This window comes from Mirounga leonina, unplaced genomic scaffold (genome assembly GCF_011800145.1).
Source record: "Mirounga leonina isolate KUSES-001 unplaced genomic scaffold, KU_Mleo_1.0 Mir_127, whole genome shotgun sequence".
Taxonomy (NCBI): Eukaryota; Metazoa; Chordata; class Mammalia; order Carnivora; family Phocidae; genus Mirounga; species Mirounga leonina.
Window position 1 is genome coordinate 74,512,792 of NW_023270316.1, and position 13,952 is coordinate 74,526,743.

The following is a 13,952-nucleotide window of genomic DNA, read 5'->3' on the forward strand; positions in this document are numbered from 1 at the left end:
ATTAGGAAATGAAAGAATTGCACTTTAGTGCATTTTCACTTTGGTAGATTAAAAGCTAAAAAACATGATCATATCAATAGAAGCATTTCAAAATATACAACATTTGTGATAAAAGCCCCTAGAAAATGGGGCACCTGGGTGGCTCACTCGTTAAGCATCTGCCTTCGGCTCAGGTCATGATCCCAGGGTTCTGGGATTGAGCCCCGCATCGGGCTCCCTGCTCGGCGGGAAGCCTGCTTCTCCCTCTGCCCCTACCCCTGCTTGTTTTCCCTCTCTTGCTGTGTCTTTCTCTGTCAAATAAATAAAATCTTTAAAAAAAAAAAAAACCTCCTAGAAAACTACCAATAAAAGGGAACTATCTTAACCCAATCAAAGGAAAAAACTGGTATCTATGGAATAAAAAAAAATAAAATAAAATTCTCATTATTTGTAGATGACATTATTGTATACACCCCCCCCAATTTTTATGGATTATAAGTGACCAATATATTGCTTAGTGATACACATAAATGTAGTAATGAAATTACAAAGAGAAGGGAATGATTATCACAAATATTAATATAGTAGTTATCTCTGGGAGGAAGAGAAGAAAATGCAATTGGGGGACCTTTCAGGTACTATAGTTTCTTCTCTTGTAGTATATATAGCAATAAAACAGCATTTTGTTCTCAAAATATAACATTCATTCTATAAACTCTTTTGGATATATATTTCACACAAAAAATAAAATTTTATTTTTGTTATCTTTCAAATCTGTAAGAGATACATATAAAATTTATTAAAATTCACCTTGTTTGAAAAATTAGTCTTCTATATTAAAAATAAAAGTAGGAACCACCTTTATGGTATGAATATCTCATGATCAAATTTAGAGACAAAATTTTTTTAAATAGGGGCTATTGATCTAATGGAAAAGCTTTATCATTTGGAACAGATCTTTTCTATTTGTTCTTGGTTCACACTTCTCCCAGGGAAAAAAAAAAGCTTATGATTCCCACATGGTAGTTGTAAAAATAGAAAGATAAGAAGGGTGAAAATATGCTTTGAAAGTAGAAACACCAATATAAAATTCTAAGCCAGTCGGGGCTTGAACAAAATCATGGTAATATGATTGCTAGACTGAGTACATTTGAGTATTTCAAATTTGGGAGAGGAGTTTCACAGGCTTTTTAAAAAATTTAATTTTTTAGAATAGCTAATTCACACATGCGTTTCAAGTTTTAAAATGTGAAAAAAGACATCCAGTGACATCTCCTTCCCTCCTGTTTCCCTGCCATCAGACACTCAATGCTATAATGTTCCCGTGTATATTTCCAGGGATTTTTTTTAGGTTTATAGACAAATATATCTACCTATGCTCCCCCCTTGTATTGTGAAAACTTTAAGTTTTCATTTATAAATGTATCAAAATATCTTTTTCTAGTTTTTTTAAGGTGTAAAGTTAAGGTTATTAATTTGAGATTTTTCTTCTTAATTTTTTTAAAATATAGACATTTACAGCTATAAACTAGACCCTAAGCACTGTTTTAGTTGCATCCCATAGGTCTTGGTATGTGGTATCTTAACTCTCATCCACCTCAGAGTATTTTTTTTTTTAAATATTTATTTATTTGACAGAGACACAGCGAGAGAGGGAACACAAGCAGGGGAAGTGGGAGAGGGAGAAGCAGGCTTCCCGCCGAGCAGGGAAACCGATGCGGGGCTCGATCCCAGGGCCCTGGGATCATGACCCGAGCTGAAGGCAGATGCCCAACGACTCAGCCACTCAGGTGCCCCCACCTCAGAGTATTTTTTAACTTCCCTTTTTATTTCTTTTTGATCCATTGGTTATTGAGTAGTGTGTTCTTTAAATTCCACTTACTTGGGAGTTCCCCAAATTTATTTCCCTATTAATTTCTAACTTCATCCTATTGTGATCAAAGAACATACTTTGTATGATTTCAGTCCCTTAAATTTATTGAGGCTTGTTGTATGGTTAACATATGATCAATCCTAGATAATGTTCAATAGGCACTTGAAAAGAATGTATTTTTTTGGGCACCTGGGTGGCTCAGTCGTTAAGCATCTGCCTTCAGCTCAGGTCATGATCCCAGGGTCCTGGGATCGAGTCCCGCCTCGGGCTCCCTGCTCAGCGGGAAGCCTGCTTCTCCCTCTCCCACTCCCCCTGCTTGTGTTCCCTCTCCCGCTGTATCTCTGTCAAATAAATAAATAAAATCTTAAAAAAAAAAAAAAGAATGTGTATTTTTCCAGTGCTTTGAATAGATCATCCTCATGCCTTCTTTCCTACGAGGTTTCTTTTTTTTTTTTTTTTAAGATTTATTTATTTGAGAGAGAGAAAAAGAGCAGGGGGAGGCAGAGAGAATATCAAGCAGACTCTGCGCTGAGCACAAAACCCAATGTGGAGCTCGATTTCATGACCCTGAGATCGTGATCTGAGCTGAAACCAAGAGGTGGACGCTTAACTGACTGCGCCAACCAGGCACCCTGATCCTCCAAGGTTTCTGCTGAGGAATGATACATAGTCTTATTTAGCATCTCTTGAAAGTGGTGAATAACTTTTTCCTCTTGCTTTCCAGGTTTTCTCTTTGGCTTTAACTTTTAACAGTTTGATTATTTGTCTAGGTGTGGTTTCTTTGAGAATATTTTACTTGAAGGCTTATTTGTTGAGCTTCTTGGATGTGTAGATTAATGCTCTTCATCAGATTTGGGAAGTTTTGGGGAATCATTTCTTTAAATATTTTTTCTGCCCCTTTCTCAATTCTCCTTTTGGGACTCCCATTATATGTATGTTGGTATGTTTGTTCATGTCCCACAGGTCTCTGAGGCTCTGTTTATTTTTCTTTATTCTTTTAAATTTTTGTTTCTCAGACTGAGTTATCCCAATTGACCTATCTTCAAGTTTGAGTCTTTCTTCTGCCTGCTCAAATTTGAGCAATGAATTTTTCATTTCAGTTATTGTACTTTTCTTTTCTTTTTTTTTTTTTAAAGATTTTATTTATTTATTTGACAGAGAGAGCACAAATAGGGGAGCAGCAGCAGAGGGAGAGGGAGAAGCAGGCTCCCTGCTAAGCAGGGAGCCTGATGCGGGGCTCGATCCCAGGACCCTGGGATCATGACCTGAGCCGAAGGCAGATGCTTAACAACTGAGCTACCCAGGCACCCCTCAGTTATTGTACTTTTCAACCCAGAATTTCTATTTGGCTTCTTTATCATTTCTATTTTTTTCTTAATATTCTCTATTTGATGGGACATGTTCAAATATGTTATTTCTTTCAACATAGTTTCCTTTAGCTATTTGCATATAGTTAGCACATCTGATTTACAACTTTGTCTAGTAAAGTCAATGTCTGGATTTGCTCAGGGACACTTTCTATTGATTGCTTTTTAATCTGTGTATGGGTCATACTTGCTTCTCATGGTTTTCATGTCTCATGGTTTTTTGTTGAAAATTGAACATCTTAAGTAATATAATGTGGCATCTCTGGCAATCAGACTCTCTCTCCTCCTCAGAATTTATCTAAAAAAAATTTTTTTAAAGTAGGTTCCCTGCCCAGCATGGAGCCCAATGCAGGGCTTGAACTCATGACCCCGAAATGAAGACCTGAACCGAGGTCAAGATTTGGAGGCTTAGGGCACCTGGGTGGCTCAGTCGTTAGGCGACTGCCTTCGGCTCAGGTCATGATCCTGGAGTCCCGGGATTGAGTCCCGCATCGGGCTCCCTGCTCGGCAGGGAGTCTGCTTCTCCCTCTGACCCTCCTCCCTCTCGTGCTCTCTCTATCTCATTCTCTCTGTCTCAAATAAATAAATAAAATCTTAAAAAAAAAAAAAAAAGATTTGGAGGCTTAACCAACTGAGCCACCCAGGCACCCCACCCAGGATTTATGTTTGTTGCTTTTCATTACAAGTTTTTCTTTTAGGCCTTTTGGTTAGTCTATTGTTTCCCCTAACTATTATACATCACCTCAGACAACTGCAATGTTAAAACACTTTCCTGTAAATGTTCTCAACAAATCCCCACCACTGTTTACCCAGGATTTTAGCACTGGGTAAGCTCTGGGTCAGGTCAAATAAAAACAAATCCTTCAAGTGGGGCCTTCCAGAGAACCATCAGGTGAAATAATGACTATGGGAACAGGCTTTGAATGAGGTCTTGTTCTTTTATGCTCCCTCCAGTATTGGGATTGTGGACTATTATTTTTTAAAGCTGTCACTGAGCCAAAAGCAGGAAGTGGGAGTAGGGCAAGTTAAAATATTACAAAGCTCACTTTTTTAAAAACCAATATTCAGCTTTTTTTTTTCTTGAATAAAATCTCCTTGGGTTGATTTAAGTATTTAGTTAATTTTCAGAGTTCTGAAAAAGTTGATTCTCATAATTTTTGCCAGTTATCTCATTGTTTTATAGAAGAGAAAGTTTTTGGAAGTTCTTACTTTGTTATATCACTGGCATCTTTAATGAAGATATATTTTTATTTTGGGGGTATATGGTCTTGGCTGGCAAGATTGATACAGATTGTTTTACTTTAAACTTGATATTCAGTAAATGAGATACAGTCAAAAGAGTAAGACAGAAATCAAGACTAAGTAAACTTTAATGACATTTTTTGTTATTCTTTGTGGCATTTCCCCCCAAACAATTAATTTTCATGAGTAAATTGCATTTGATATGGAGTAAAATCTGGCAAGGCAAATGTTCGTTAATTCAGTGTCTTGATTTCTTAATGGGTGAAGTTAGATAGAAATAGAGAAGCCCAAATGTAGTGTTTGTCTGAGAGACTCTGCTCTGTCCAGAGTTATCCTGAAGATTTGATTCTCATTATAAAGGCCATAGAGGGGTACCCGGGTGGCTCAGTTAGTTAAGCATCTGCCTTTGACTCAGGTCATGGCCCCAGGGTCCTGGGATCGAGCCCCATATTGGGCTCCCTGCTCAGTGGAGAGTCTGCTTCTCCCTCTCCCGCTGCCCCCCCACCCCCAGCTCATGCTTTCTCTCTTAAATAAATAAATAGATAAATAAAATCTTAAAAAAAAAAATAAAGGCCATAGAGCCTGAGCCATTGGGAACTACAATGGACCCATTTTAGAAAATAACAGAATTTTAGGTTTGACTTTAGTTGTGACACTGGTTTGTTCTGAGCTATGTAACATCTTCTATTCACCCTCAGCCATTTCTCTTTTTGGGATTAAAGAGCAAACACACAGCTTTGTGAGGGTAGTTTTCCACTACAAGATGAATTTTAGGCTGGTAGTATCAGACTGCTAATTTCTCCTGAAAAAGTAATTGTAGTTCTTTCAGTTTTGAACAGTCCTTTCAGCTGTTGATGTAGATCCCATTTCATTGTTTACATTATTGGGAAATTAATTTTTGAAGAGATATTAATTCAGTGTTATTTGCTTTATCTTCCTTAGTGAACCTCAAGTAACCTGTTACGTTGCAACCTCTAATTTGGATGGGGAGACAAATCTAAAAATACGGCAGGTAAAGACACATTTTTAAATCCTAATTTTGTGCCTAAGCTCACAATGTCAAGTTTTGTCAGGTACCAGTTATTATTATTTTTTTTCATGAAGAAAAGTATGTCACTACTGTTGTATAGATGTAATTCATCCTCACCAGTTATTTAGAGGATGCTTTAAAAAAATAAGTAGGAACTAGGTGATACGGTACTAGTGTAAGAAAAAAAATGTCCTATAAAATTCAGGTCATATAAAGGATAACATGCCTTTGTGCAATTTTTTGAGGATATTTTTGTTAGTGCTTTGGTGGTAAAACTACTGTCATGATAAATATCATAACTAGATTAAAGGGGTATAAAGGAGCTCTGAGTATATACCACTGCTTTTTATTTATTTAAAAAAAATTTTTTTTATACCACTGCTTTTTAAACATTTGAATTTCAGAGTAACTTGTGATTACGAATGGAAGGAGATAGTTTTCTAGTTAACTTCCTATTAATGGAAAAAAGATAATCTTTAAGATAATTGAGTCTTTGCTTTATCACTTTGCTTCAGTAAGGAAGTCCCTGAATTTACACTTGACTATTTACATGTCTGCTAATCTTTTTTTGCAAACTTTAATTTGATTGAAATGAAAAAAAAAAACATATTTAGAATTTACTAAAGTAATATATTATCTTCATAAAAATAATATAAGTAATACAGAAACTTAATCTATTAAACCTTATCTCCACCTTCCAAATCCCACCTTTATTCCCAGTACTAATTGTTGTAATAGTTTGGTGGTACCTTCTTATTTTTAAAAATGCAATTGTAGACTTCTGCTTCAGGGGAAATGAAGTAGACATACTTTCTTCTATTTTTCCTGCTAAGTACAAGTAAAAACTTTGGTCATTATATAGGAAAACAAATATGAGAAGACACTGAAAGAGTGATAGAAGAAGGTAGATTGTGGGACCTTGGAACCCAGGGAACAACATGGTGGTGAGCTCCCTGGGTTTTCCTTTTGTCATATATACTAGGCTTGGAACTGAAGAAACCAAAAACCCAGAAAAACCAATGGGCACAGATCAAAAAATGCCCCAATAAAAGCCTCCTTTCTCTAGTCAAAGGACCAGGAAAGGGGCAGCCAGCAACACAGAAAGTTTGAGACAATGGCCACTCCATCCCAGCCAAACACCAGAGTAAAAATTTGGCCCCACTCCTACCAATGCCAGCAAAGGTTGAGTGTGGAGCCTAGAATTCCACCCTTACCCAGCTGTAATGAGGCACCCAACTCCCCAACAAGGATGGTGTCAGAGAAACCAGGTAAGAAGCCAAGACTTTGATTTTTTTTTTTTTTAAGATTTTATTTATTTATTTGAGAGAGCGAGAATGAGAGCGAGAGCATGAAGGGGGGAGGGTCAGAGGTAGAAGCAGACTCCCTGCCGAGCAGGGAGCCCGATGCGGGACTCGATCCTGGGACTCCAGGATCATGACCTGAGCCGAAGGCAGTCGCTTAACCAACTGAGCCACCCAGGCGCCCCAAGACTTTGATTTTGTAATAAGGATGGTAATAAGGCCCTCCTCTCTTTTCACGGTGTCAGTGAAGACTACATGGACAGCAGTAATAAGGCATTCCAACCCCTTCAGTCCAGGGAGGTAATGATGGAGGCCTACAGGGGAGCCAGAACTCCCACTCCTGCCCAGCTATAACAAGGAGCTCCTCCATTTGGTTGTCAACAGAGGCCAAGTGTGCAACTTGCCTCTCTGTCCCCCATCTTGCAGTAATGAGGCCACACCTGCTTCCCTTGTCAGCGTAGTGTCAGAGGAAGCCACCTAACACAGAAAGCTTGGTGATAGCCAGATCTTATATTACCCCAAATATCCAGATTTCAATAAAAAGTCATTCATTATGCCAAAAACCAGGAGGATCTCAAACTCAGTGAAAAAAGACAATCAACTAATGCTAAGACAAAGATAATGAGGTGTTAGAATTATCTGACAGAGATTTTAAAGGCTCCATCAGGGAAAGAGTTTCACTGAGCAACTACAAACATGCTTGAAACAAATGAAAATACAAAAGTTCTCAACAAAGAAACAGAATCTCAGCAAAGCAATAGAAGACTTAAAGATGACCCAAATGGAAACTTTAGAACTTAAAAGTACAGTAAGTACTTAAGGCATCAAAAACTCTCAAGGGATGAGCTCAACAGTGGAACAGAAGGGACAGAGGAAAGAATCCATGAACTGAAAGATAAAACAATAGGAATTTCCCAACTTGAATAGCAGAGATAATAGGCTGAAAAGGAAATGGACAGAGCTTCAGAGACCTGTGGGAATATAACCAAAGATCTAACATTCATGACATGAGATGCTGGAAGGAGAAGGGAGGAGCTGAAAAACTACTAGAAGAAACGGTTGCTAAAACTTCACAAATTTGCCAGAAGACATAAACTACAAATTTAAGAAGCTGAACAAGCCAAAAAAGGTTGACCCAAAGAATCCATACCAAGACACATCATAGTAAAACTTCTGAAAACAAAGAAAAAAATATTTTAAAGCAGTGTGAGAAAAAGGACCCTACCTCTAGGGGAAAGACCCTTTGTGTAACAGCAGATCTCTCGTTAAAACCCATGGAGGTCAGAAAGAAATGGCATAACATTTTTAAAACGCTGATAGGGAAGAACTGTCAGTCCAGAATCATGTATCCAGCAAACACCTTTTTCAAGAATGGAGAGAGAATTAAAACATTCTCAATTGAAGGAAAAATAACAGAAGTTGTTGTCACAAGGCCCACTGTCAAAGAATGGCTAAAGGAAGGTCTTGAAACATAAAGGAAACCATAAAAAAGGAACGAACATAAGGAAGAAGAAAGAAGGAACATGATAAGCAAAAATAAGGTTAAATACAGTAAGCTTTTTTTCCTTTTGAGTTTCCTAAATTATGTTTGATGGTTGAAGCAAAAATCATAAGATGATCTAATATGGTTCTAAATGTGTGAGTGAAAATATTTAAGATATATAACAGGGAAGGGTAAAGAGACATAAGAGGAAGCAAGGCTTCTATATTTAAATTTGTAAAATGATGATACAAATAAACTGTGAGAAGTTGCTTATAAATAATGTAATGCCTGGAGCAACCACTACAATAGTTATACAAAGGAAGATACTAAAAACACTATCAATAAACCAAAACGGAATCCTAAAAAATGTCCAAGTAACCCAAAGGAAAGCAGGAAAAAGCAAAAAGCAAAACCAGAGAGGACAAACAAAAAAAATCAATAATTCTATTAAATGTAAATGGTATTAATACGCCATTAAGTTTTGAATTAAAGTAATATCTAATGGATTAAAAACATGATCCAACTATATGCTGTCTATTCAAAACTCATTTTAATTATATAGGCAGGTTAAAAGTAAAAAGATGGCACGTGGGTGGCTCAGTCGGTTAAGCGTCTGCCTTCTACTCAGGTCATGATCGCAGGGTCTAGGATCCAGCCCCATGTGGGGCTCCCTGCTCAGCTAGGAGCTTGCTTCTCCCTCTCCCTCTGCCTCTCTCCCCTACTCATGCTCTCTCTCTCTCTCTCTCTCAAACTCTCTCAAATAAATAAAATCTTTAAAAAAAAGTAAAAAGATGGAAAAAGATATATCATGTAAAGATTAATTAAAAGAAATCAGGAGTGGCTATATTAATATCAGATCAAGTAGACATCAGAGCAAATGAAATAGCTAGAGACAGGAACATTTTTTTCTTATCGTTATACAATGATAAGAGAGTCAATCCACCAATAAGACATAGCAATGCTAATGTGTGTATACATCAAAAAACAGAACTGCAAATATGTGAAGCTAAAAGTGATAGAACTTAGAAGATAGACAAATCCACATTTATAGTTGGAGACTTCAGCAACCCCCTCTCATTAATTGACAGAACAATTAGATCGAAAATTCTTCAAGATACAGAACTATATGCCATTAATCAATAGGATCTGTTTGATATTTATACAACATTCAACAATACCCAACAAAAGAAAAACACACATTCTTTTCAGTGTGCAAGGAACACACACCCTGTGTCATAAAACAAGCCTCATAAAATTAGAAGAATTGAAACCATGGAGAATGTGTTCTCCAACCACGGTGGAATAAAGCTAGAAATCAGTGACAAAGATAACAGAAAACCTACAAACACCTGAAAAAGGTAAACTGAATAGCTCAGTACCTACTAAGGAAGTTGAATTTATAATTTAAAAGCTCCCCCAAAAGAAATCTCAAATCTCAGGCCCAGGTGGTTTCACTGGAGATTTTTTTTTTAAAGGTTTATTTATTTATTTATTTGAGAGAGAGAGAATGAGAGAGAGCAAGCACATGAGAGGGGGGAGGGTCAGAGGGAGAAGCAGACTCCCCGCCGAGCAGGGAGCCCGATGTGGGACTCGATCCAGGGACTCCAGGATCATGACCTGAGCCGAAGGCAGTCGCTTAACCAACTGAGCCACCCAGGTGCCCTCACTGGAGATTTCTAACAAACACACAAAGAAAAATTAACATCAATTATACACAGTCTCCTCCAGAAAACAGAAGAGAGGGACTGCTTCCCGACAAAGCTGTTATTACCCTGATATCCAAACCAGACAGAGACAGTGGAAAAAAACAAAACCCAACAGTCCAATATTCCTCATGGGTATAGCCACCTGAATTCTTCAAAAGTATTAGTAAGTGGAATTCAGCAATATATGAAAAGAGTTATAAAGGTTTATTCCATGTACTCAAGGCTTGTTTAATAATTGAAAATCTATCCATGTAATCCACTATTTTAGGCTAAAGAAGAAAAATCACATGATAGTATTAATAAATGCAGGAAAACATCTGACAAAATTCAGGGTCGATTCATGATAAAAACTTAGAGAAATGTAGAAATAGAGGGGAACATTCTCAACTTGGTAAAGAACATCTACAAAAAAACTTAGAGCTAATATTAAAATACATGTGGTGAAATATAAGTGGTAAAGACTAAATTCATTCCCCCTGAGACAGGAAACAGGCAAGGATATCTGCTCTCACTATTCTTGTTCACATAGCACTGGAAGAGTTAAAAAGTCCACTAAGAGGAAAACAAGACATACAGATTGGAAGGGAAGTAATAAGACTGTCTCTATTTGATTTTGACATGGTTGTATACATAGAAAAGTTGTCTACCTAGATTCCCAAGGAATCTAAAATAAACTGAAATAATGTATTTTTGGCAAGGATATAGGATACCAGATAAATATACAAAACCACTTGTTTTTTTAAAAAAGATTTTATTTATTTGATAGAAAGAGAAAGCAAGAGAGGGAACACAAGCAGGGGGAGTGGGAGAGGGAGAATCAGGCTTCCTGCTGAGCAGGAAGCCCGATGCGGGGCTTGATCCCAGGACCCTGGGATCACGACCTGAGCTGAAGGCAGACGCTTAATGACTGAGCTACCCAGGTGCCCCTACAAACCACTTTTATCTCTGTATAGTAGCAATAAATGTGTGGACCCTGAAATTAAAAATACAGTATCGGGGCACCTGGGTGGCTCAGTCGGTTAAGTATCTGCTTTCAGCTCAGGTCATGATCCTGGGATTGAGCCCTACATTGGGCTTCCTGCTCAGCAGGGATTCTGCTTCTCCCTCTCCCTCTGCTCCTCCCCCAACTCCTGCTCCTGCACATAAAATCTTTAAAAAAAAATATGGTATAAGTACTCAAAATGTGAATTAGGGGGCACCTGGGTGGCGCCATTGATTAAGCATCTGACTCTTGGTTTCGACTCAGGTCATGATCTCAGGGTTTTCAGATCAAACCCCGCGTAGGGTTCTGCACTTGGTGCAGAGTCTGCTTGAGACTCTGTCTCCCTCTGCCCCTACACTTTCTCTCTCTCTCTCTCTCAAATAAATAAATCTTTAAAAAATATGAATTAAGTGTAAATCTAACAAGATAGACAGGATCTGTATGCTGAAAATTTCATTACAATGTTGATGAAAGAAATTAAAGAAGATCTAGATAGATGGAGAGATAAACAGTGTTCATGGATTGGAAGACTCAATACAGTAAGGATGTTAATTCTCCCCAAATTGACATACAGATTTAATGCAACTCCTATGAAAATACCAGCAAGGTCTTTTGTAGAGATAGATGAGCTTATCCTAAAATATGTACAGAATGGCAAAGAAACTGTAATAGCTAAAACAATTTTGAAAAAGCAGCATAAAATGGAAGGAATAAATCTACCTGATTTCAAGTCATTTTTTAACTACAGTAATCAAGAGTGTGTAGTTTTGGTAAGGGATAGACACACAGCTCAATGCAGCAGAATAGAAAAGCCAGAAATAGATCTACACAGATATGCCCAAATGACTTCGTCAAAGGAACAAAAGCAATTCATTGGAGAAAAGATAAACTTTTCAACAAATGGTGCTAGAGCAATTGTATGTGCATAGGCAAAAAACAAATTAAAAAACACTTGACCTAAGTCTCATACTTTATACAAAAGTTAACTAATAATTTATCATAACTTAAATGTAAAATGTAAAACTAAAAAACTTTTAGGAAAAAAATTGGAAAAAAATCTTCAGAATTTAGAGTAGGCCAAGATTTTCAGAATCAATACTAAAAATGTGATCCCGAAAAGGAAAAATTGATAAATTGGACCTCATCAAAATGAAAAGCTTTTGCTTTTGAAGAAGATGAGAAGACAAGCTGAAAACTGGGAGAAAATATTCGCAAACCACATATCTGACAAAGGATTGGTATTTCAAATATATAAAGAACTCTCAAAACTCTACAGAAAAAAAATAGCCAAACCAAACAATTCAATTAGAACATGGGCAAAAAAAGACATTTCATGGAACAGGATATAAAAATGGCAAATAAGCACATGCAGATATTTTCTACATCATTAACCATTAGGGAAATGCAAATTAAAATCAAAGTGAAATGTTACTACATACCTATCAGAATGGCCAAAATTAAAAATAGTTCCAACACCAAATTCAGGTAAGGATGTGGAGAAACTGGATCATTCAAACACAATGGGAATATAAAATGATACAGCCACTTGGGAAAACATTTTGGCGGTTTTGTATAAAATTAAACATGCAAATATTATATGACCCAGTAATTGTACTATCCCAGAGAGATGAAAAGCTATGTTCACAGAACAGACAACCTTTATGCAAATGTTTATAGTGGCTTTATTAGCAATAGCCAGCTATCCTCTAGCGGGTGAATGTTTAACTGTGATACAGCTATACTTATTTTTGTTTATTTATCTTAAATCCAGACACTTTACTAAACCCTCTTACACATTTTTATGATTTTTAAGTCAAGCAGATAGCATTTTTGGGGTAACAAATTCTTTCTATAAAAGTTGGTTCATTTCTGGTGTTTATTTTTCAGTAATCATACTTAATTTCTTTTTTCCCCAGTCATATGGTATTACCCAGAAACTCCTGAGCAGTTGCAAATAAATTTGGTGATAGAACCTAGTCTCTTCTTGATCCTGACTAACATGGAAATGCTTTAACATTTTATAGTTAAGTGTGGATAGTTGCTTTTTGTTTGCTTTTATCAAATTTGTGAAGTTTTGCTAAGATTTTTTTTTCTAGAATGCATGTTAAGCTTTTTACTATTTTTTCTGCCTCTATTGATAGGATAATGCTTTTTCTTTTTTAATTCATTAATATATCACTCTTGAGCATCTGTTTTTGAGTGTACTGGTAATACATATTTTCTTTTTCGGGGAAATATTTGTTCATGTTGTTTGTTCATTTTTCTATTGGGATATTTATATTTTTATTGGTTTATAGGATTTCTTTACATATTTTTCTTACTAATTATTTGTCAGTTATATGTATTATAAATGTGTAGAAGACATTTACCCAGTTGGTAACTTGGTCTTATACTTTATTTAAGGCATCTTTTGATTAACAGAAGTTCATCCCAAACTGTTTCAATGTAGGTTTCTGAGTGTCAAAACTTCCAAGATATTGTTTGCATGCCTGAAAATATTTGCATTAAACTTTCACATTCGTTTGATATTTGGGAAATTTAAAGGTCTAAATTTAAAGGTCTTTTATTTAGATAACTAAAAGTAAAAATTCACTGTCTTCTTATATCTTGTATTGTTGTTAAAAAGACTGATGACAATTTGATTCTTTTTTCTTTTTTAAAGATTTTATTTATTTATTTGAGAGAGAGAGAGAGAATGAGAGAGAGAGAGAGAGCCCGAGATGGGGGAAGATCAGAGGGAGAAGCAGACTCCCTGCTGAGCAGGGAGCCTGATGTGGGACTGGATCCTGGGACTCCAGGATCATGACCTGAGCTGAAGGCAGTTGCTTAACCAACTGAGCCACCCAGGTGCCCTGACAATTTGATTCTTGTTCTCCTGAAGATGATCCGCTTTTTCTCTCTGGAAAGTTGAGATCATCTTATTGCAATGAGACATTCTCTAGATCAGTGTTTCTCCAAGTGTGATCCCTGGACCAGCACCATCACCATT

The 13,952-nt window shown here is 36.7% G+C and overlaps 1 protein-coding gene across 1 annotated transcript in view; it reads left to right on the plus strand.

Annotated features, from left to right (window-relative positions):
- Positions 1-13,952, plus strand: part of LOC118009101 (phospholipid-transporting ATPase IB-like) — a 217,108-nt gene that overhangs the window by 47,614 nt on the left and 155,542 nt on the right. The window contains exon 10 of the mRNA XM_035002919.1: positions 5,404-5,473. Coding sequence (XP_034858810.1) covers positions 5,404-5,473 — 70 coding nt within the window. The remainder of the gene's footprint in view (positions 1-5,403; positions 5,474-13,952) is intronic.